The 25,121-nt window shown below is 42.3% G+C and overlaps 1 protein-coding gene across 1 annotated transcript in view; it reads right to left on the minus strand.

Annotated features, from left to right (window-relative positions):
* Window positions 1–898: 898 nt before the first annotated feature.
* The window catches only part of OCIAD1 (OCIA domain containing 1), a 231,046-nt gene continuing 206,823 nt past the window's right edge, over window positions 899–25,121 (minus strand). Inside the window, exon 8 of the mRNA XM_086962661.1 lies at window positions 899–1,225. Within this exon, the coding sequence (XP_086818787.1) occupies window positions 1,188–1,225 (38 nt within the window). The 3' untranslated portion in view covers window positions 899–1,187. The remainder of the gene's footprint in view (window positions 1,226–25,121) is intronic.

The following is a 25,121-nucleotide window of genomic DNA, read 5'->3' on the forward strand; positions in this document are numbered from 1 at the left end:
GAAATGTCCAGCATACTTCTTGCCCCTAGGAAAAAATTATGCAGTTAATAGGTTTAGAACTTTTACTGATTAGCTAAATACATTAAGTTTAGAAAGTAGTAGGTGCTTTTAAAACGTTCATATACAGGGATACAAGAGAAGCGTGCCCTTCGAGAGTGTATGATTGTCGCAAGATTACCTCTAATTGTATTAAGACATACATATTTTTCTCCTCTCAGAACACTTAAAATAATTTCTAGGGCACCTCAGTGGCCTTCGCCACGTGACTCTTTGTTTCCGGACTTAGGCCACTTTACAGAATACTCTAGGCACTAGTGCAGAAGAGGAGGTGTCAAAACCCACGCCACATTATGGACTTGTGGTGGACCTAAGTGCAGTGTTTGCTCAATTTGACGAACTGTGTCTGCATGAGTTTACCCGGTAACGGTGAGACCTCCTAGCTTATTCATCTATCTGCACTACTGTAGGCTTCACAGCTGGCTATAATGGCTCTAACGTGATAGGATCCAAGACGCATGTTGCTTGATTAAAAATAAATTTGCATATGAAAGAATAAACAGAAATTGCTGTTTGTACTGGAGACTGTGGACTGAAACTATTGGATCTTAAATTGTTCGTTGTTTGTGATTGTGTTGCCTCTCATGCTATTGTTATAATTGTTTCTAATTTAGGACTATGTGGCAGCTGGTCATTTGAGGTGGGCAATACGGAGTTGGTTACCTATAAGTGACTATATTGGGTGGTGCAGTAAATTATGCCTAGCTGCCATAATGATTTTATCACCTCCTATTACAGACGTTTGCATGTTTATCACAAGCACGATTTACTTCTAAATACAAATACACTACTATGATTAAAACATATGCAAGGCAGAAATACTAACTAAGCACATCAAATATTGAAAGACAATGTTTTTAATAACAGTTCTGTCCAAAGGTGTTGTCTAGAAGTTTACTGGTTTTGTTTATTTAATACATGGCCATCAGCAACGTTTTTGGTAAGCTCAGTATTTCCCAAACAGCTTTCTATCAGTTTTCTTGACAGATGCAGATATGATTTACTCTAACAAAGCAAAATGATTTTCCTCTTCAATGCAGCTTTACAGAGCGATTAGCGGAGGCCACATAAACGTAGAGGGCGGTGAAGACCCCAGATGAAATGGCCTTCTCCTACTAAAGGTAAACTCCTTATTCTTCCCATGCATCACCATATTTGTTTACTTTCCCTGTAAAACACAAAATAAAATGTATGTTAGTTAAGCCTGTGATAGGATGACCAAGTTTGATCGCATCTGGTTACCTTTCACATCCTACATAAATGATCCGGAGACCTGTTACCGAGCTGCTTTTAGATGCCTAATGTGATCAATACATTTTATAAAAATGTGCTAAACCCTAGCCCCACCCAGATATAACTATAAATAGTGTAATCCAGGGACGACCAACAAACAAGAATAAAAGATGCTATGCTCTGGAGTTTTACTTGGAAACAATTCCTCTTTAGTCCTACCTCGACTGCTCATAATGTAATGATCACTTGTTCTGCCAATAATAAACTTCTATTTAACAAATCAGATAACAATTTTATGATGAAACTACATTACCTCTCGTACAATCGTGCAATATTATAATGCAATAACTGTAAACTTGATAAATAAAGTTTGGAAAAAAAATAAATCCTGGCACATTTACTAGATCCTCTGATAAAATTGTCTTTGAGCAGTCACTATCTGTTCTGGCAGCATTAAAATGTTTGACATCCTTATAGAATGTTTGAAACGTCAGCATGCTGCTCAATCTCAATGAATAAAGGGTTCTTTAAATAATCAATTTCTTCTTTCTTTGGCAAACATTTGACTATGCTCCTTTTTTTTGTATTTTCCAATTCTAAAGGTCCATGCCCGGAAACAAAGGACCTTTTAGAAAATTGTTTTTCAGGCCCATCCTCCAAGAATTCTTAACATGAAGGTCATCAGGTTAAAGTAGTGTTTGTATGGACAACAAATAGTCATTAGTAAAGTACACATCACTTCTTGAGAAACGTTTGCATTTTTAGCAGTCACCTGTCAAACTGACTACTTTCTTGTGGTCCTAATAGAACCGTTATCGATCAGCTGGAGGCCAAGTATGTAGACCGATCTCACCAAAGAAATAGGTACCAGTGATTTTAAGGTAACAATGGCTTGCCACGTTTAGAGCAATGCTTCTTGATCCGGCGGAAGGCAACAGTGTACAGTGCAACAACCACAAACTAAGAGGATGCCAGAAACCTTACTTGCCTTTAGAGCAAGGGCAACCAAAAATAGCAATCCAATACTGCGTGGATGAAATGTGCTACAGAGGTCAAACAGCAAAACACTAGCATCAAAGTAAAAAAAAAAACACAGTTTGGCTGGCTTTGCAACGCGTAGTCTTCCACATGTGAAGATTTCAGAAAGCATGAACAACATGGCTGACCTAGCACATCCTACTTCCTGGGATTCATTAATGTTTGTTAACTAATTCTTCTTTATAAAATCCCTTGACTTTAAAGGAACATATTTATGTTCAAGCCATCTGAGGATCTAACAGCTCTGCGTTGAATGGGAGACCTAAAGTTTGTTATGTATTTTACTTGGGCCCAGGGATACAGACACTTCAGAGTCAAGCTAATGGTGGCTTATGGATTGTTATACTGCTGTTTATCAAATTACTCTACAAAAAAACAGTCTGTTCATAACTTTACAGCACAGTCAAACACATGCATAGTTAGAATGTATGCAGCATATAGGAAACTAATGTAAATGACACCATGTACTGCAGTACGTAGACTATACAATGAGTCTATAGGCAAAGACAGTAAGAGTCTGCTCGTTCTGCCTGTCGCGATAGTCAGTAAATGTAAACAGAGTTAATTACAAGTTCAACAACATAATAACAACCTGCGGGAATACAACGTAGTCACAAAAAAGTGAATTCCACTGGAGGTCGTGGTTTTTCTTAGCCTTCACGAATGGCCTCTTAATTAAACAATGAACATTAGCTGAGCTCAGAAATTTTTGAAGCTTCTCTTTTAATGTTCTTCTGATAGTAAGCCCTGATTGCAATTTGAATGTTATGCCTTTTTACCCTTTCTGCAAGAGATTATATATTTAAAGGTTAGCTATGTTGAGCGAGAAAAAAAAACCCTACCATGTTTTGCTCTTGGTAGGCAGCCACTTTTTCCTGTGATAAGCATGGAAAGTGGCATACGTTTCTTGTGCGTGCATACCATGCTTAGCTAATATCTGGGCTTTGCCAGGTTGGTTATTCAGGCCATGCACAGGAAGGGCCTGACTCAGGGCTTTAAATCTGGCCAGAGAGCTACAGTACTAGCACATGGATCCTATTAAGCCCTTCACTTAACCATAGCCTTGACCGTTTCAGTTTGACCTTTTTTTTATTTTGTTTCAATCATCAAAATGTAAGATTTTTTTTTTACTATTTGCTATTTTTCTGAAAATCGTACATTTTATAAAATGGTGCTTGACTACGTACCAAAATGGCAGCACCAGTTTGAAAGTTCTATCAAAATGTAATTTTTCTGTGGCATGTTTGTTATGTTTTTCTGTTTTATTCCCCCATTTTCGACAGCACTGAGTTCCTGTTACAACTCCCGTGAGGACTGGACCCCTCTCATACTGCCTCTCTGTTGTGGATTTTTTTCCCATGCTGCTTGGATCACAATTTTAACCAAAATCGTGATTTTGAAGATGTGGGAAGAAAATCGATCACCTTTAGGTAATCACCTTCTTCAGTTTTTCTTTAAAAAGTGCCTGAAAACACTCTTTTAAATGGCCAAGTCAAAACACGTTCAGGCACAGCCAGCACTTTTTTCAGCTGCTAACCTCTCAAAAACCACTGAAATGATCGATAACAGGTGGGGAGGGGTTGTTCATGATTCATAGGGTTAAGGAGGCGAGATCCCGAACAACTGTTGTACCAAGGGACTACTGACCTAGATATGAAGGCTCCTGTATTTATACCTCCAGATGCTCGCTGATGTTATTCTGTACACTGCCACAGATGTATGTTTAATAAAAAGATGTATTTAAAAAAAACCTACTGAACGGATTTACACCAAATCATGCTTTTTGAGTGAAAATCTAAATTCTGATCCAAAGCTTGATGTTTAATCGTTCTGAGGTTTTTGCTGTGGCTGAAAGCAAAATTTGCTATTGCATAAAAAAATGGAAACATTTATGTTTTTTGATCCCCTACTACAAATTCTTTGTCCCTGCATGAAAATTGTCATGCTGATCTTGTCTCCATAGCTTAGTAAGTCAAATTTAGTGCAGATCGTTCGTTGGGTCCAAAGTTATAGGAAATCAAAAATGTTTTTTTAATGGAAATTGCATCTGAACCATAAGTATATAGTGGCAATCGGTGCTCTGTTATATGTATATATTTTTTTCTCACCGGGTTCTCTAGACTTGAAGCAGCACACTAAATGGTTTAAACTAATCATTAACTATATACATTTAAATTCTACAGTGCTCCCTCCAAGGCAGCAGAATGCTTTCTGTGCAAAGAAATGAGGACAGTAAACCTGCTTACACCCTGGTAAGGATTTCATTTAGCTGCAGACTTCCTTCCTGTTGCTTCATTTAACCACTACATACATTAGTTCAGGAGGTCAACCGCCAGAGTATTTTTTCATGCTCATTTTTGTCTTGAAAAGTAGCTACATTTTTAATGAAGAATGTGAGCCACACTCAAATAAATTATCTATCCTAAACATGGGTCAGAGACGCTCTGTAGCAACTCCAGATATGAAGAAGAGCTACTAGCAGCATTAAAGAAGAAACTCTGCAGCAATGGAGAGGCAATGGAGTCCGAATGGTGACCCTCCATCTTAGGATGGAGCGGGTTGAGGAGCAAATACTCTGTCCAGCCGAAATAAAATGACAGCTTTGTCTTTGCTGTGAGTAACAGTAGAGCAGGTGCAGAAAGAGAGCTGGGTGAAAATACAGCACTGCTCTGAAGAGAAGGAAGCTGCGCTTTTGGGGCAGGTGCTCTGCCAGCGAGACCAATGTAAACTTTGGGAGTGGCCCGGTGGCAGAATGCAGAAACTATGCTTCTGGCAATGGTGGGTGGGCTGGAATGGCCATCCTGGAATTGAATAACAGCTAACAATGCAACGCTCGGCTGCCGCAGCCCAAATCTTCCAGATCCAACAGATAGATAGGTAGGGATCAGAAGCACTGATCTCATTTTGACTACACTGGCCAATCTGATGAAAGCTATAACCCATGTGGTTGAGTGAGCCCTTTCTCCTCCCCTTTAGGAACAGGACTATTCAGTTTTAAAAAGGCAGAGGAAGGAGAGCCGAGCAAGGCCATTGTGGAAAAGTACCAGAACAGAATCTGAACCATGAATATTTTTGCTGGAATGATGATGAGGAGGGGTAGTTCTATGGCCTGCGATTAGGTTGACATATTGTTTCCAAATATAGAAGAGGCACCAAAGATAATCACCAGAATAATTTTTTCATGCTCACAACTGTCTTGAAAAGAGCAAAGTGCTCAATTTTTAGATTAAACTGAATTTGAGTTACACTCAAATAAATTACCTTAATTACACATTGGTCCGGAAAAGCTTTGTGGTGCAATTCCCCATCCACACTTCCTGAAATTAAAACGAGCTTTCAGTGGTATTAAAGAAGAAACCCTACTGATCTGGTGAGGCAAGGGAGACCACCCAAAGACCCTGAATCTTAGGATGGAGGGTGGGAAGCGGAGACACCGAGCAAGCAAAAATAAGATGGTGGCTGTGGCTCTACAGTGAGGCGGCAGTACCTTTATCTCCTGGAGCGACAAGGTGGTCACAGTATGAATTAGAGAAAGGGCTCAGCAGGAGGAACAAATGTTGAAGGAAAGCCTCAAGAGCCTATAAAAGCTAGCCTAAATAGTTTTGTACCATAGATGTGGGATATTGGTGACAGCTGGAGCTTAGTAAGTAGGCCACACAACTACCAGATTAAATCATTCTCGCTGATCACCAACACCATTGTTGCATTAGAAACACAAATTAAACAGCTGGTAGATAAATGCAAGGACTTTAATAATATATCCAGAAGGAACAATTTAAGAATTAAGAACTTTTTTAGGAAATCCTACAAGCTGATAATCTACAAATAATTAAAGAAATGGCCCACATAGTGGAGAGTTAAGCTTTAGGCCCTAAAGCCCGACTCAGGCACATAGTGGCAAAGTTAACATCTTACTACCTAAAAGAGAGTATCCTCAGAGCTGGACGAACCCAACTGACAATCCAATGTGGGAGAAGTAGGGTGTCGGTTTAACAGGATCTGGCGTGAACGACACTAGCCAAGAGTGCAGCATACTGCCCAGTGATGGAGATCCTAAGCTTTAAGCATATTCAATACTGAATGCTCTTCGCAGGAGGTATTCATTTTAGAGGGAAAAAGAAAGAGGCTCTGCCCGAACCAGCACAAGATGCTAAGGAGATGTTAAATATTTGAGAAGAGAGAAAACAATTCAGGAACCAGAATATGAGATAAACTTGAGGAAGCTCAGGAGAGAAGCTATCTATAAGCTGAGACACAGAAGAATGTGACTTGTTCAGTGGACATCGAGACTACACCTACCAAATAATGTGATCTTTGTAGACTTTTAACATATCTTACATAACAGTAAAATGGGGGAATGAAAATCACTTGGCAAACTTTTCAAGGAAGCAATCTGTTGCAAAATGAAATAAATGGAAAAGCATGGCTTAAAATGCAAGACTCAGACGTACAATTAGTGCAAGTGCATCAGGCAAAATATAGTATGGAGGAGGAGTGGCCTCAATTGAATTTAGTCAAGCTACAAACTTCCTATTAATGGTAAAAAATATGATTTTTTTATATTTCTTTATAAATAAAATAAAATATTTCAGCATTTGTTTAATAAATGCGTGTTTAGTTTTTTGTATTTTGTTTTGCAGTTCAAGTCAGCGAGGAAGCTTAGACCATGCTCCCAGGTTTCTAGGAATGACGCATTGGGGGTATCGGATTCCCATAATGATTCAGTGGGGGTACCTGGGTTCCAGTAATGATTAAGTGGAAGTCCACAATAGTCAAAAGTTTAAGAACCTCAGATCTAAAGAAATAGTGTTTTGAGTGAGAAATGACAACTTCCTTGATTTCAATGTTGTTTCTTAGGTTGAGGTTCACGTTAAGGGTTGCAAAGTGGGAATGGTGAGGGAGAAAAACGCACACATACCCAATTTAAAAGGTATATTACACGAGCTATAAGTGAGACCTTTGAGAAATAATACAGAAGATACCCAAACTTCTATTTATAAATGCAAGGGGGGGCTCAAATTTCCTAATCAAAGGTATATATTTTATAAGATTTGGCAGAGTCTAAAGCAACTTTTGTTTTCATAAAGAAAACACGTTTATTGGAAAAGGACGAGTGAAGACTTAAAGAGATTATCTGACCCAGATGCATGTCTCTACTATTCTCAAATCAGCAGGAGTGGCAATATAGATCAGATGCAATAGTTGTACAACATTCTCATATTCACAAATACAAAGGACAAAGATATGTCCTAGCTCAATTAACCTACCACTGCATTTTAATGCCATTTCTTAATATCTCCAACCCAAAACAGAGCAGAATAAGCATAGGGAATTATTAAAAAGTGATGTCAAAGTGGGGGTGATATGAAGACTTGGCACAGAGATTTACCCCACTCCAACCTATTTAGCCATATATATATATAGATATATAAAGTGGCCATCAAACAGGTGAAAAGCTTAATGTAGGGCAGGGAGATGTGTGGAGCCACATACTAAGTAGCACAGAAAGAAAGTACTCGTTCTTCTCTGTCACAAACACAACCTTTAACAAAGGTCAACTATATATTTATGGATAAGCCAATGTTCGAAGAATGAAACAGGTAGAAATAGGGGGATTAAGCTTTTTGGATCACTCCAACATTCTATTAGGATGGATTAGGGAGACCCGAGAAGAGAGAGGGCAAGATGGAGTCTACAGGATGAACTGATCCGATATCCTGTAAATCTGAAGGAACTCTGCATGCAGATATAAAGGCACATTTCTCACACCACTTGACATCAGGGCCGGACTGGCACCTCAAAACAGCCATCGCAATTTTTGTTGGACCAGCCGCCGGGGAAGAGGAGGGTGGGGCACAAGTGCAAAGCACTGCTGCTTGGGTTACTGGGGGCCGATATAGCAGCATTGCTGCAAAATTGGCCCCCAGTAACAAAACCGGCCGCCATCCTTCCAGCCTCCCAGGGAAACACCCGGTGCCCGGTATGGCCAGTCCAACCCTGCTTCACATAATGTTATGTGCACCTGTAAGCATACTTTCATCTGCGAGGGTATCCTGGCACTAGATGACCGGAAGGCATTCACCAGGAGCAATGTCATCTAATACTGCAACGCAAGCCACCCGACCCATTAGAGAACAGACACTGGAAACTGGGGAAATCATTAAAGGCCTGAGAGAATAAGAAACGCTTTATAAAACCCAGCCAACTGCAGAAAGAGCAACATGATTTAATAGACTGAAGGGGTAAATTGACCCTGTTATATGTGAACAAAGCACAAAAAACACTTCTGAGGCTTTAAAAGAAATACTGACTCTAAAGCCACAGGGCAGATAGGTTTTTTTCTCATTACAATTAAAGTCCAAACAAAACTGGTCATATGTGTCTGATACAACCCAGGCAACATGTTAAAATATGTAGAAGGAAAATTGGAAGTATTTAGGTACTTCTATCAGTGGCTGAATAACAAAGTCAGAAAGAGATGCAAGGAAGGTAGGAAATATCTACATGGCTACCTGCTGTTAAGGCTGGTGACAGATCAGAAACATATTTAGACAGGCTACTAAAGGAACAGGAGGTCAGTGTCAAGACAAAAGTAATAGAACTGGATTGTATAAGTATGTCCTGCCTCAATAAACATTTTTCTTGAGGAAAAAGTGCATAATTTCAATGTAATGTGCAGAAGGTTTAAACTGTGCCATACTTTGTTGAACATTTCTGCCAGTTCAGAAGTACCCTAGCTAACTATGAACAAATAGTTCACATACATGTGTAGTTTAAACTTTAACAAACTATGAAGACCTGGAGTGGCATTTTCTTATTCATTAAAGTGGCTTGTGTAAATTGCTGTGAAGGATTAAAGTGGAGAGGCATGCACTGGGGACCTTCTTTGTAGAAAACAGATTTTACATGAAAAGATAGGAGTAGGATGTAGACAAACTACAGTCATGGCCATTATAAAGAAAGGAGTGACATTATACAAAAATGTAAAGTCAAACTCTGAATTTAAATAATTACATTTTCTCTTCATTTTAGATGATAAAATTATGCATAATGCCATTGGTGATGCCACATTTGCTGCAAAGTGTGAAGGTTATTAGATAGAATAGTAATACATAATCAATTAGCTTTGCCCTCTTCAACCCACACCACAGGTCTCCATCTCATAGTGTTGCCAGAATTTGCATATTTTTCTGTTACTAAATGACAATCTACTTCAAATTCATTATTAATTCTGATCGTGTGATTTTAGCTTTCATATGAATATGTTCAGGGTTTGAACTGTGTTTTCACATGGGTTAGAGAAACTGTGTAAAATGGGCAACTAATAAATTCTCATGGGCTTTCTTTCATGTTACATCGCAAATGAATACGACATTTGTACACACAATTGTCTTGCAAATCAACACAAAAGCAGTGTTCTCACTCCTGTTGGGTATAGAGCAATATTTAAACTCCTAAAGGAATGTGTTGTCTTCCTACCAAGGCTACAGACCGAGAACGCCCTGATTTTTGAGAAATTCAAACTGTTCTTGCAGACAGCTATGACCTGCTTGCCCTTAACATCAGGGCACCCGACTAACCATGTTAAGTCCTCATGTAAAAAGCCTTTCAGTGCTATACATTATTAGCCAGGATTTGCCAAAGTGGGAATTCATTTAATGTAGTATATTATTTGTATTCATAATATTTACTTTTAGTTTTTTCATGATCGCTACAGTTATTTTAATATCCACTTTAAAAGTTACATAAACGATATACATTAGCATTAAATTGGCTTCAAATAAACCTTATAGATCATGTGCCATATTTTGTATGTTTGCTCTGTTGGGGAAAAGGAAGAGGGGAACCAGTCTAAAACCCAGTATCTGCGACAGGTGCTATTGCATTTCTGTTACATTACAAATGTGAATACTCTCTTTGTAATTTCAGTAAAGCTCCTCGGATACCACCTGACCATGGTCCCCACTCTGAATGAATGGCAAGTTGGTACACCTGTGCTTATATGAGGGCCAAGAGAAATCTCCTGGATGTAGTCAGGAAGGACACTGGCACGCAACACTACCTTTATGTACGAGTTTCTTATCTTCGGTAACGATGTATAAGGTAGAGACAATTCTAGTCGCAGATTCCTTAACGTAGAATTATTCCCAGGCGTGAGACAGGATCCGGAAAACTTTTTGCCACAGCATCCCTGTGCACCGGGGGGGGAGGCACCACATGACTCCGCCCTGACGTCGTCCGCGTCCGTGATGTCAGCGAGGACACATATGTCCCAACCCGGCACGCCTACGTCAGTTTTCTTCGGACAACTTTTCATCACAAACAAAAAACTGTGAGAATAAGGGAACAGTGTGCAAAAAAAGTCAGCTAAATAGAAAGGGAAGAAACAAATGGGGAGGAACAGCACCATCCAGAATAGTGCCAGGTATTATGTACCAAAAGGTCCTGGAAGGAAAGAATAGAGCACAGCTACTGCAATCAAGCTCACAAACAATTACAACAGCCTCCCTGGGAGCAGAAAGCATATGAAAAATTGCACAGCAGAATAAGTCCGCCACCCCCGCCCAGAACAGAGAAGGGCGCCAATTCCAGAACGAAAGAGCAACGACAAGTCACCCCCAGACAACACCAGCAAGGAGAGACATCTCCAAAAGAGCTAAGGGTCGAGACCAGGCCAAGGGACCTCAACCCTAAGGAGTGCAAAGAAGCCAGAAGTGCAGGCAACGAAAGGAAGAAGGACACAAGCAACCCTACCCTGTAGACCAGGGTGCAGGGGCACAGGAGTACTTATGAAACCATCAACCAATCCCCTGAAAGGATCGAATGGTGCAAATCAACAAGACAAGCATCTCCCTAGGGAGGGAGTAAGAAAAGGCACTCGCAGGAGACAACCACCCGGAGGCAGGCGAGTGCAGAAGACTAAGGCAGGGCTATCGCAGAACGGGGAGGAAGGGCAGGTCATGAATGAATCTGCGGCTAGAATCGTCTCTACCAGATACATCGTTACCGAAGGTAATTAACTCGTACATCTGATAGAGACTACTAGCCGCAGATTTCTTAACGTAGAATAGATAGCCTAGCCATACCCAATGGGAAGGAGGGTCTGTGAGAGGGCCTCCCCAGCCTGAACAACACAGAGTCCCAATAGGGGATGAGTCACAGGGACAGGGAGAATGGCTCAGTACCCCTCCAAGCAGAAGAAACCTTGCCATCGTGGAGGAACACCAACCCCACAGGGGATTTGTTATGAAGACAAGAGAGGCAGCCCAGCCCCACCAAGCAGGAGGAAGCATGGACAAGGCGGAAAGGGGCCAGTGCACCCCAAGCCCAGTCAAGGTACTAGAGACCCCTGCCAGTAGACCAAGAAGTACAGGCAGCGCAGAGGAGTACCAGGGAAGAGGACTACCCCAAGACTCCAAGGAGAAGAGGTAGAAACGAAGACAAAGGCCTTCATCGGAAAACACATGCAGTGAAGAGGCCAGCCGGACCTATCAAGCTTGAAGTAGACAGCCAAGACAGAACGGCGCCTCAGTCAATAGGGGCAGGCATGAAAGAAAAACGTAGTCTCACAAGGCTCCAGCAGAACAAGAAGAAGGAGCGCCAGGGCCCACGCAAAGTCCCCGGATGCAGACCAGAAGAGCAGGTAGATGCAACTGGCCGCTGACAAGCGCCACCAAACAGAATGCCCAGACTACGCCAGCCTCAAAACAAGGGCAAGGCCTGAAAACAAATCCCAAACGACCCCTAGAAGGAGACCGCTCCGGACAGAGCCGATCGACGCAGAAGTACGACCAGCCGGAAAATAAGATGAGAAACAAGTAAGACGGACCAAGCCGTCAACACAGGAAAGAATCCCTTTTGGAACACCAGACAGCGAGCCAAGCCAAACGGCAGACAAAAGGGCAAAAACACAGCAGCACAACGCGGTAGATGGCAAAGCCACAACCAAGAAGCTGCACTAGCGGGATACAGCAACACCAGGAAGTGCAAAGAACCCGCACTTGGGCCACAAATGCTGAATTATACCGCGACGCCGAGTTCGAATTGTCCGGATCCAGGGACAATGCCTGATTTTATGCAGAAGAACCTATTTTAGTTCTCTGTCACCATTACAAGACTGTGCGGTCCTATGCAGCAGAATCTACTTTAATTCTTCTCCACCTTGACAAGGCTATGCTGCGTGAACGTCCATTTGACGACTTAATTGATAATAGCAGTTAAAAGGTCCTACGCCGCATTACCTGTATGCAACTACCTTGCTGATTTGCAACCACCTACTCGAGGCTGTCTACAAATACAATTCAGGCCATCGTTTACGCATAGGAGCTGACTAATCAAGGTGACAGAGGTCCTTTAACACAATCGCCACTACGCTATTTATAGGGAGATTACGGAACTACAATTGGAGATCATCAAAACTATCTGCCCTGAGGAAGCTCCCTATGTGGGAGAGAAACCCGTTGACTGATTCTTGTATGATTAAAATGATGAACTTTTCTACAAAACTTAATGAATAAAGAAGGAATAATTTTGACACAAACCTTGGCTTTTTGGACTTTGTGTTGGTGAGCCCCCTCTACTCTTAAACAACCCGCAAAGGGGAGTCCACACCCTCCCAGCGAAAGACAGAGCTATACAATAGCTACAAGTACCCCACTTAGGGTATGACACGTCTCAAAGAAATTATGGGAACCACTCTTAGGGAAGAAAATCCCGCATCAGAGAACAAAACCATAAAACCTGCGGCAGAAACCACAGAAGGCTTAGTAATCAGCCAAAAAGTCCCCGCAAATCAACACAGGCACCCTCATGGGAGACATGAGAAAGAAGAGACTACACAGAGTCCCACAGGCTGAAAGTAGCCCTAGCCAAGCCACACAGAGTGTTGAGCGCCCGCAAGGCAGCACTGGAAGAAGCGAAGACATTACGCCCCCATGAATCCAGCCACCGGGACTCCAGAGAAGGATGAAACAACACCTTGAGTAGAAGGGTGGAAAGAAAGGCTGAACGGGTCGTGCAGAGCCGGGCGGTGGCGATGTGGAGGCGGCTGAGGCACCGGATCACCCGATGCAGGGCGCCCCCAGAAGAGAATTATGGAGCGACGCTTCAAAAGGAAGGAACAGCTCCCGTCCACCAGAGCCCTGGTGGAGAACTTCCAAAAGGTTATCCCTAGGAAATGGAGTGACAGGCTCACCCATCCGCACAATACCAGCGGCTGTGGAAATAGCCCGAACATAGGCAACACTGACCTCATTAGGGCGTAGCAGAGGAGAAAGTAATTCCTCCATGGGTGACAGCTGCCGACTGAGCAGTCTGTCCCCAAGTCCAGGAGGAAGCAGCCAGCCCCGGAACAGTGGGCGATCCACAGATGAATGGGGAACCTGAGGGGCCCCAGGGAAAGGCGGAGAGGCCGGTGGAAAAGCCAGCCGGGAGCCACAGAAAGAAGGGTTTGAGGATGTAGGCCATGGGGACGGCGAGGAACCCTCTCTGGAAGATGCTGGTGAAAAGGCAACAATGCGGAGCCTTGTCTCCGGGGAGGAAGACACCAACAGATGACAGACCTCAGGAGAAAAAGGGACCTCAGGAGACGAATCTATAACCCGATGCCGGCATTGCTTCGTGGAGTCCGCTACTGGCGCCTGATCGACGTCGATCGGCGCCGGAGTGGGTATTTGCAGCACTGGTTCGACCTCTGCCACCATGTGTTCCCCAGGAGAATGGGGCGGGGTCGACGCTGGTATGGCGAAGGAGTGGCGCAGAAAAGGCCCTAGCTCGACCTCAGACGGAGCAGCCGCTCGCGTTGAAGGCTGAGAGGGACTCGGAAAAGCACCCCAGGTCCCAGCCTCCAACCGTAACTCCACCGGAGCCGGGGAGGAAGGCTCCCGGCGCCGAAATGGCGCTGGCTCGGCCTCAGGGGAGGCAGACGCCTGCTCAGAGGACCGAGGCGGATGTCGCAGATGGACCCGGCGGCTCCTTGCTTCCGAGGTAGGGGACAGACGCTGGGATGACAGCGACTTGGACAAGCAGGCCGACAGCAATTTCATCCGCCGCTCCCGCCGTGACTTAGGTTTAAGGTGCAGACAGGCTTCACAATCCGTCAATTCGTGGTGCTCGCCCAGGCACCACATGCAAATCGGGAGAGGGTCTGTCGCCGACATGGGATGTGCACAAGAGGTACATGTCTTGAAGCCCGAAGGCATTCGCACACTGTTCCACTAACGCCAAAGCGTGAAAAAGGAAAGAAGGCCTGAAAACAGGCCAGGACACAATCCAGATCCGCGATGCACGCGGAAAAGCGAAAAAACTGACTTAGGCGCACCGGGTGGGACTTATGTGTCCTCGCCCCTGGTGGGCAGGGATGCTGTGGCAAAAAGTATTCCGGATCCAGTCTCACACCTGGGGATAATTCTACGTTAAAAAATCTGTGGCTAGTAGTCTCTATCAGATACTTATTACAAGACAGGGAATTTTAAATTGTATGTTCAATAAACAAAAACTACTTACATTGCCTTTCAATATCAACGTGATATGTGGACTATCTTAAGTTACCTGAACCAATTAGTGAATTTTAGTGTTTTTAATTTCTTTTTTTACTCATTTCAATACCTAAATATAACGTTATTACCTTTGGTTTTAGTTCAGTACATTTTTTTTTAACGTAAGCCAAGATCTTATAACAATACCTACCTATAACATCACATTAACCTTTGGGTTTTTTCCAAAGAATTTTTGGGTTTTTTAATGTTAGTGAAAACCTCATTGACACACCTGACTTTAATCTTTGTTTTCTTTTTTTTACTACATTCAGTCAACACCTCCACTGCACACAGCCTTCAATCAATCAATCAATGTGCATGCCCTTGCCCTTACCTTTGGCCTCCTTGGTCAACTGTGCTGACCTTGCCCAAGGAGACCTGCTTGCTATGGTCAGATTGTTGCCCCCGCCCCATATTGCCTGTCCTCTGTTCACCATCTGCATGCATGTGCCCCACCTGGACAGCCCAAGGAACAGCTTACTGCCCCTGTCGGCTTGTCCTACATATTTAGCTTCCCATTCTTCTCAGTGTCTGTGTGCCTCTGCCCCCTCCCTCCACGGTCCGGTAAGCAACCCAACCCAAGTTGTCCTCTCCTTCCAGGTCAGCTTGCTGTCCCTGATCATTCCTACCTGCCTTCTATTGTCCAAGTCAATGCTGCTCCCCCTTCACTCAAGCCACGTGCGGCCATATTGTTGCCACTGCCCTTCTTGCTTACCCTGCATGGTTAGCTTACTTCTCCGTACCCTCATACACCTGCCGATTCCCTCCTACCCTGCATGGTCCAATGTGCTGCCATTGCCCCTCCTGCTTGTCCTCAGAGGTTAGCTTGCTGTCCCTGACCTACCTCACCTCTTTGTTGTCAGACTCTATGCCCCTACCCTCTGGCTTGGCCTCAGTGCTTAGCCTACTACCACAACCCTGCTTCCCCTGCGCCCTCCTCTTGCCCATTTCCATACTCCATTGAGCTGCCACTGCCCCTCCTGCCAGCCATGCACGGTCTGTTCTGCTGCCACTGCCCCCTCCCACCTCCCTAGCATGGTTAGATTGCTGCCTCTTTCCATGCGCTCTCCACCATGCCTTCCATTGCCCTCCACTCTCTATTGTGCTGCCCCTCACTCCTACCCTCCATGGTCCACTGTGCTGCCACGGGCCGCACAATGGGGTCTGTTGTGCTGCCCCTGCCTCCTTCTCCCTGCACTCTGCTGTCCAACTCCAGCCAGCGTGTCCCCAAGAGAGAGGGCTTGTCACAATAGAGATAGGATACTCCTACTTTATTGTAGCTTTGTGAGCTTTCAAATACCTCCCCAATGGTTGCACCACACCATTTACAATGTAAAGGTACTCCCATTTCTGTGACACTTATTCCTACGCTTTGTGACACTTATTCCTACACTTTGTCGGCCCGGTAGACAATCCACATGTAGGGTAGCATGAATATGTATAGAAATCTACAGTGTGCATAGATTTTCTTCTTTACTTCTGGGGATATTTTTTAATGCACAAAAAGTTAGAAACCTGCCTTACTCATAGGACTAAAGCAAAATAATGAATAGATGTTCAACTTTAAGAACAGGTTTGTGTAACCGCCTCTTCCTAAAACGTTTGCGTTTGGTGTATTAATTACATTACTGTGCACTGGCTTGCTGTGTAGCAAAGCGCTGAAGATGCTGATAACACGTGATACGTTAATGTTTCTTAAAATCGTTGTTGATGTTTCATCATTGTCTTGGATTGTTTTTGTAAAATCATTGTGGATGTTTCATCATTGTCTTGAATTGTTTTTCAAAGAAAACAGGAGTTCGTGAAATGGCCAGCTGAATGACACGCAGTTTCTTGATGAAAACAGTATTGCAAGATTCCATCTTAAAAAAACGTAAGGAAGGAAGCAGTCAGTACCACTGCGCTGAACAGTCAATTGTTTTAGTATTAGAAAACAAAACCTATTCATAGTGAATCAAAGTAAAACCTCAAAGCACCCTGCTGTTAACAAAGTCCCAGTTCAGATGCCAATAATGCATCTCAACATAATAAAGCCAAGCACTGTATTTATTTACCGTCTACGGCAACGTCAAGCTCATGGTAGTATAATGTAAGTGAAATATACTAATGCAACAATTACAGATATGATCAAAAGTGTTAGGTCAAAAATATTTTATAGAAATTAAACCTTTGCAATATTCAGCTTCAAAACTGCTTGAATTGTATGTAACTTCTTAACATTCAAAAATAAATCCTCAAATTTTAAAACTGTGTATATGTCGGACATTTGCACTGGAATTGTTGCATGCGGCTAGCACTTTTTGTGGGATTAGTAAAGTACTGCAGGCAGTTTCACATCCTGCACATATTTGCACATGTGTATCAACAAAACGATGTGAGTATGCTCGGTGGTGGGGAAGGACAAGGGCCCTACTGAATGGAGATGGTAGAGATTTCCCCAAAGTGACAATTAGTTTCCCTATGGATTAAAGACAGAATACTTCTAGTTAGAGATCAGGTGTAAGGACAGAGGAATATGTATACACTGAAACCTGTTGGTGATTATTTTTCAGCGCTCTGTCCACTCCTTGTGTTTGCTTTGTTCACCCTAAGTTGGCAGGGCATGCCCAAAAGTGGGCACTGTGCTCACTTTGCCACTGGATTCAAGCTAGCCTGGCTGATGAGAGCTGTAAGCCTGTAACCGGTCCCAGGATGCTTGTTTCCGGTCCAGGGAAGACATGGCTTAGCAGTTCGGTCTGGACTGTTCCCATGAGGGACACGGTCAAGACTGATTTGCATATAGCTGGGTCTGAACTGGGGTGGCGAAGTGAGCTAAAGAACGATGATGGATTCAACCCAGATCTGTGACTGGGGGTGAGTCTCTGAAAAGTTTCAGCGCTCCGTCCATCATCTCCTTGTGTTTGCTCAGTGATTATTTTTTTACACCGAACAGGTTTTTGTGGTATTAAAAATAGGACTTACATTTGCTCTTTTATATTTTTATTTTGTTAGTGTGAGAATCGGGCCCCATGTGGATGAACCAAATTCCAATATAAAATATTAGCTTAAAAATAGCTATTTTGGATAACCCACTTTAAAGATGTATAATTTCTATTGTTAACACTTCTTTATAGCGCTGCTTTGTTCGTGGGCATTTCTGTGCACTTTACAATAAATATGAAAGATTTACAATGTAACCAAGGAGACAGGTCAGGAGATAAAACCTTGCAATTTAACAAGAGAAAGGTGTGGGGTGTTTGGGTAACAAAAGGAGCAGTGCTCTGACCAAAACTAATTCAAAATAATGACCCCAAAATCTATATTAATTCACTGGACATGGAGAACACATGTGCATCCTTCTCTGGGAATTTAGCTTTTAGTGAATTACCAAGATGACCAAGAGTAGAGATCACTTAGGTTTGTTGACTTTGAGTCATTCTTGGGGCAAACATTATGTAGTTTAAAGCTCAGTTTTTCATATTTAGCAGTTAGGAAGTGGCTGATTAGAATATTTGTAAATGATACACTAGGTACTGTTTTAGTGTAGTTCCTATATTCCCAATAGGCTTTGCGCATTGGAATAATATATCCTATAGATTTGACGTAGGACTTATGTCGGCTAGGTCTCTATCGAATATGCTAAACTTAATTGTGAGAGCCAGCTACCTCTGAGGTCACTAGAAACTTTCTCAAATTCACAAGAAGGAATTAGTTTCTGACAACCGCATAAACACGACATCTATGTTTCCACAAGAATAAATGTATCTTCAGAGTCATGGAAACAATAGATAAATATTTTACTCAGTCAATCGTGCATACTTCGTTTCATCTGAGGTGCAGAGAAATAGAGAGACAGGCGTTTTCAATAAAAGGATTTATTGAACAGTCTTCTTTCTCGTGTAAGTAAAGTGAACTGCTACAATCGTAATGCAGGCTGCAAAGTATAATGCATACAGCGAGAATAGAATTATAAAATGATACTGTAATAGCATTGTATGGTTTCTAAACCATATATAAATACTTCCATAAATAACAAAGGCTAAAAGTACTCCACTGGTGCTTCTAAAATACGCCTACCCCAATGTACCTAACTTAAGTCTAGTACGAGGGAAGAAGTAAGTGTGGTGTAGCATAGGTTTAGTTTTCTTTGCCAAGAATCTATCCAAGATTTCTCTTAGGGTCTAATCAGCTCCATACCTTAGTTTAGAATGAAGGAGGTCTGGTATCTCTGTTTCGGGACTCGATATTCCCAACACCCCGCGAGGGGAGCTTGGAAACACTGGAGCTGGATTCTCAGTGAGAGAAAGGACAGCTTCTCGATCAGTGCGTCAGCTGGAGGGTTGGCTTCCTTCGGCACTTCTGTAGCGAGCTGCACCGGACAAGTAGATAGTCAAACTGCTCCGAGCCACCGTCTCTTCCTAGCGCAAGTGAAGGCATATTTATACCTTGAAGGTGCCTAGTTTGACGTTAAGTCGGGCTAATAACGTCAGAACAGAACCCCAAGGAAATGGTAGTTCTTTGTAAACTCCATGCGTTCTTTGACAAATCAATATTCAAGCAAGGGGAGGTCCCTGACTGCTTAAGCCAATTTTCCAAGTCTAAATATGGGTATGATTTCTATGCCTATATTAGGGCAATTTGAATTGTACCTATATAAGGGCATGAATCAGGGAATTTTCTCTCTGATCCTAAAATGCCATACAACACTGTCAATGCTTTCATTCAAAATGAGTTTGCTTGTGCTTGTTCAGTTCACCCATCAGCATACAAACAAATCTTTACCTGCTATCTTCACTACCTGTACTGGCAGATTTCTGTGTTCCACTGAGTTCCATGTGGTTTGAACATTATTTAATGTTTGCTTATAAACAAAATATATATTATTGGTTCCTCATAAACAAAACAGCAGAGTCTACAATAGCCCAACATTCGGCTGCACGAGAGGAAGGTAAATACATTAGATTACCCATTCAACTTTTGATTTGCCATTGAGCAAAATACAACAAATGTAAGAGGAAATCAGGACAATCATTGTGGGGGCACTGGCAGTAGCCTACTATAACCCACGATCTGCTAGGGTTGCAACCATCAGGCAATCAAGAAAGCACATGTGGCTTATCACTAATCTGTCAGGTACATCAAGACATGCCGTCTAAGCGTTTTGGCATCACAAGTATGGTCTTCCATGTTGTGCTCTGTACTGTAGATTGTGTTTCACCCCGTCTTTTCATTGCGCAATCAGCAGCTGTCTAGTAAGTTAATCTACAGGCAGAAATAGATTTCCACATCGTGGCAATTCTCAGTTTTTCAAGCATAGATGTAAGATCAACGAATCTGCATTCCCCAGGCGAACATATATAGGCCCAGCGTGCACATCTTGGGATGGAGCAGGTCTGTTACTCTGTCCATGGTGACAAATAATTTTCTAATTTAATTACAGGTTGATGAAGTATAGACATTTATTTTGTGACATGTAATCTCAGATTACTCTAGTAGGAAAGAGTATCGGCGTTGGCCACCCGCTCTGACCTATACTAGAGTTTTCACTGCGATGATTGTTGTCATGTCCTGTTGAAAGAGGTTGTACGTTGTTTTGCAATCTACTTTTTTCCCATATTTGTAATTCTATAACTATATGCATAATAACTGCCAGTTTATGTTTGTTTGAGTAGGCCAGTGATGAATCGGGTGTAAAGCCTATGGTAATGGTGTAGGCTCCATTGGTTCTTTGGGGAAAGTCATACAAGATTTCATAGTTTAGATTTTTTTAAAAATGTTGTGAATATCTTTATTGATTTTTATCTTTCCTTATTCCACATAATCCAAACATTGATACAGATCGCACTTATAACAAGATCAGTAATACAATGTCACCGTTTACACAGTTCAGAGCATTTACAACTTGCAGTTATATCAGGGTGTATTTCGGTATCTTAGCAGTTAACGTGCATTTGCAGATAAGCATGCGTGTCAATAGTCCACGCATACCATCACCTCTGATTGAAGAGCGGGACATGCCTGTCATGCGTGCCTCTTCCCCACTATGACTGTCAATGTGTAAGTATGTCAATAGGAACAGAGGTGTGTAGCCCATATGCAGTTCAGTTGTAAAATTACAAAACACAATATTGCTGGGGCAGAAGAAGCGAGTATCGTAACGGATTGCAAGATATCAATTTTTTAAACATTTGAACCACAATCAACAACAAAAAAAAAATGAAAAAGAAGAGGGAGATATCCGATACTGAAAAGAATGTGTGTCTGATGTATTAGGTGCCTTTCGAGGTCGGTCATGTCTAGGCTGGTGGGTTTGTATTGGTTGCGAGCTGCTTTTCCTGATCCAAATATAGTCGCATGACCACCAGGGCACATTGCATCTAAAGTCATATGTGTGGAGTGCCATGGTGGAATGTGTGGTCATTGCCCACCCTGACAGCGCAGGCCGCAGTGTCTCATACTTTCCGAGTGCCTGTTGCACTCAGACGACATGTTTATCATTATCTCCTGTGTGTTGCGTGGGGGATGTATGTGGTGTGGCATTAGAGCGAGTAAGGGCTTTGAGGATATCATCCCAGGCCTGTGCGATGGGATACTTGCGTAACCCTCCTCTTTCTTCCCTATGTAAAATAGTGCTTTCCGTCTGCGCCCAGATCCCTAGGGATTTTAACCAGTGGCGCACCTCCGGTGAGGAGTCGTGTTTCCTCCTCTTGGTTATCAATCGTTTCGCGGTTATGAGGCCTAGGTCACAGAATCTAAAGCTAACTTTATTAGTTTTTGTTCGTTTGTAAAACCCCAGAATACAGACCTCACATGCGTTGGGTACCTCGGTGTTAGTGCTGTTCGTAAGTGTCTCCGTTACCGCGTGCCAGTAGGATAGAAGTGAGGGGCAAGACCACAGCATATGCAGAAGGTCAGCATCAAGTAGACGGCATCGCGGACAATCGGAGGTGTTAATGTTGAAGTATTTGCTGATCTTGTCAGGTGAGAGGTAAGCTCTCTCTATGTAATATATATGTTTGTATACGTTTAAACAGTGCATTGCGTGGTATATGTGTGACTCCGGCTAAAACACATTCCCATTCCTTGTCAGTCCATGGTCGGCCTCTGTCCTCAGTCCAACGTGCACGGAGACTCTGTGGTGACTTCAGTACATGAGTAAGTAAGGCCTGCACTAGCCAGTGGATCACGTGTGACCCCTCCCCCATCACATGCAGATAGGTTTGATTTTTTTTAATGAAATGTTATGACAAAGTCATTAGGTCTTACTAAGTGTGAACAGCATGTTTTAAAGATAATATGAAATTAAGGGTTGACTGTTATTACACCATGCTAAGGCATGTAGGTAGGTATTTTGGTACATAGAACCTCAAAGATTACTGCAGTAGACAAGGGTCTTGGCGTTTGTAATAAAGGCTATAGGCTAGATTATTTATTAAGAAAAGTTACGATAAAGGCAGTAGGCCTGTGAAAAGTATATGTTCAAGTCAATAGGCATTTAAGGGCACATTGTTATTACGCTGAATTAAAGCCTTTTTGTTACATAGAATCTCACAGAACAACTTTAAGGCAAGGGTTTTGATGTTGGTTACTCCCTCTGACAAACCATTTGTATAAAAGGATTAAACTAATAGAATCCTTGTAGGTCCTTCTTAGGAGAGATAGTATTTTGCTTTGCCAGTTGTAGTTTAGTATACATTTGCAATTTCAAGACTGTATGCCTAATGGTTGCCCTGTGTGAAATCTTAAGCTCAGTACAATGGGCCTGAGTTAGTGTTGGAGACAAGTCAATGATAACACCGGTAGCTTTATTGGTGTGCAGGAGAATGTTACATCGGATGCCATAGATCTGGTCTGTTTATTATGAAAAGTTATTACAAACACAGTAGGCCTGGTTTATTTATTGCGAAAAGCATATGGTAAAGCCATTAGGGCTCTATCAGTGGATTGCAATCACATTATGTTTAAAACTGATGTAGAATAGCCGGTTCCAGTGGCGCAGGACCCGCACTTATAGAGATCTGGGTTTCTCGGGGAGGATCCAGGGAGCAGGGTGGGACATGGAACCCCGGTGGATAGCATTACTGCAATATTCAAATGGGTTTTTCTGAGAGTGAATGTATAGTGCGATCGAGGGGAGGCGTTGGGAGAGGGGGGGGTAAGATTTTTATTGTATTACCTTCAAATTTTTTTTCCCTTGGATATCATTATGAAAATTGTCGAGGTCAGCATTACATGCTCTGATTATGCAGACGCCTCTGGGTTACAGGGCCCTTCTGTTTATGTGCCATTTGACAAATAACATTTGTTAAAAAAAAATAAGGCTGTAGAATTGCATTTGGTTACATGCAATCTCAAGGATTGCAACAGTAGGCAGGGATTTTGGTGTTGGTAAACCCAGGGTGGAGGATTTCACTGTGGTGATTCTTGTTAGGCCCTACTGAAAAGGGCTCTATAGTGTCTAGCCAACTGTACTTTTATATATATTTGTAATTTTATAAATGTATATCTGATGGTTGCTAGCTCCTAAACACTTCAGTAACCCTGTGTTATATATAGTGTCTAGCCATTTGTAACGGCAGGCAGTATTGGTTCATATGGAAACGCTATTTGAGATTCCTTAGGTGTGATTTGTTGCTAATGTAACAAAGCAAGTAGGCCTTACTTACGTATCGTGAAAAGCATGTGTTAAAGACAATAGGAATTTAAGGATGGATTGTTTTGATACTGTGCTTAAGTCTGTAGCCAGGTAGTTTGCTACAAGGAAACTTGCATGTTACCGTAGTAGGAAAAAGGTTTTGGTGATGGTGACCCATCCAAACAAACCATGCAGAAAAATGGTTTGCACTACTGTAATTCCTATAAGCCTCCATTAGTAAGGATGTTATAATGTTTTGACAGATGCACTTTGTACTTATTTGCAATTTCATATCTGATCGCTGTCTTGTGAAACTGTTTAGGACCAAGACATTAAGTCTGAGTTTTTTATAGTGACAAGTCAATGATAAACGTTATACATCTGATTGTTCATAATGAAAAGTTATGATAACAGCAGTAGGTCTGGCATGTTGATTGTGAAAAACATGTGTCAAATTCAACAGGCATCTATGGATAGATTATTACTCTGCATTAAAGTCTATAGATAAAGAATTTTCTTTCATGAAGTCTCTAAGATTACTGTAGTGGGCAAAGGTTTTGATGGTGACCTCTCCCCCACTAACTCCCCCCCCACTAACTATGGGTATAGAAGCACTGTCCAAATCCTTTTTACACCCTCTAAGGAGAGATAGTATTTTGCTTCGCCAACTGTAATTGTGTATACCATGTCGTCTTATGACTGCATGCCTGATGGCTGCATAGTGGGAAAGATTAAGCTCAGTGCAGGAGGCCTCAGTTGGATCTGGTGACAAACTAGAGGCCTAGTTGGTTCAATAGGAAAACAAATTCTGATACTATTGGTCTGATCTGTTTCTTATGAGGAATTATGATAGATGCAGTAGGCCTCACATATTGAATGTACAAAACATTTGTTTAAGTCAATAGGCATGCAAGGACGGTTTCTCTGTATTAAAGGAAACAGATAGATATTTTGATACATGAAATGTCACACATTACCTTTATAGGGTAGGATTGTGGTGTTATTTACTGTCTTTGGCAAACCCTATTGGTACAAGATGTTGCACTGTAATAATTCTTGCTAGAACCTCTTCTTAGCTGCCTTCCTGCATCTTGTACAAAAAATAAATAAATAATACACATATCCATATAGATACATGGAGGGCCTTGGGTCAGCACTGTTCTGCCACTGGTCTATCTGAGTTTTCATTTACACTCTGCTTCTTGCCTTGACACTGTATGGGGTAATGGTTCAGTCCACCACAGTCACTGGCTCTCTTGCCTTGTGAATTATGGTATTTTCTTATCGCAAGTGTACATCCACCTGAAAAAGAGTGTGCTTCACTATCAAGGCCCAAAGGCCAGTCCTTTAGTTTTCAGTTTTTTACTTTTATAGTTTCCCTTTTGTTTCTTAAGAGGATACTATAGCTCACAAGGCAGTGCTAATGGGTTGTATGCTTACCACTCATTTTATCTGCAGTGAGCCGCATCCACATGGCCACTTCCTCTAAACCAGGAGACCGTTATGGAATGCTGTTGTCCATAGTGTATCATTGTTTGGTAATGGCCAACACGTTGGCTCTAAATGTGGCAACCATTCTGGAACTTTAAAACATCAATAGAATATTTACAATGCCTCTTTCAGACGGAGAGCCGCTGCTTTGC

Source organism: Lissotriton vulgaris, chromosome 3_1 (assembly GCF_964263255.1).
Source record: "Lissotriton vulgaris chromosome 3_1, aLisVul1.2, whole genome shotgun sequence".
In the NCBI taxonomy this organism is placed as follows: domain Eukaryota; kingdom Metazoa; phylum Chordata; class Amphibia; order Caudata; family Salamandridae; genus Lissotriton; species Lissotriton vulgaris.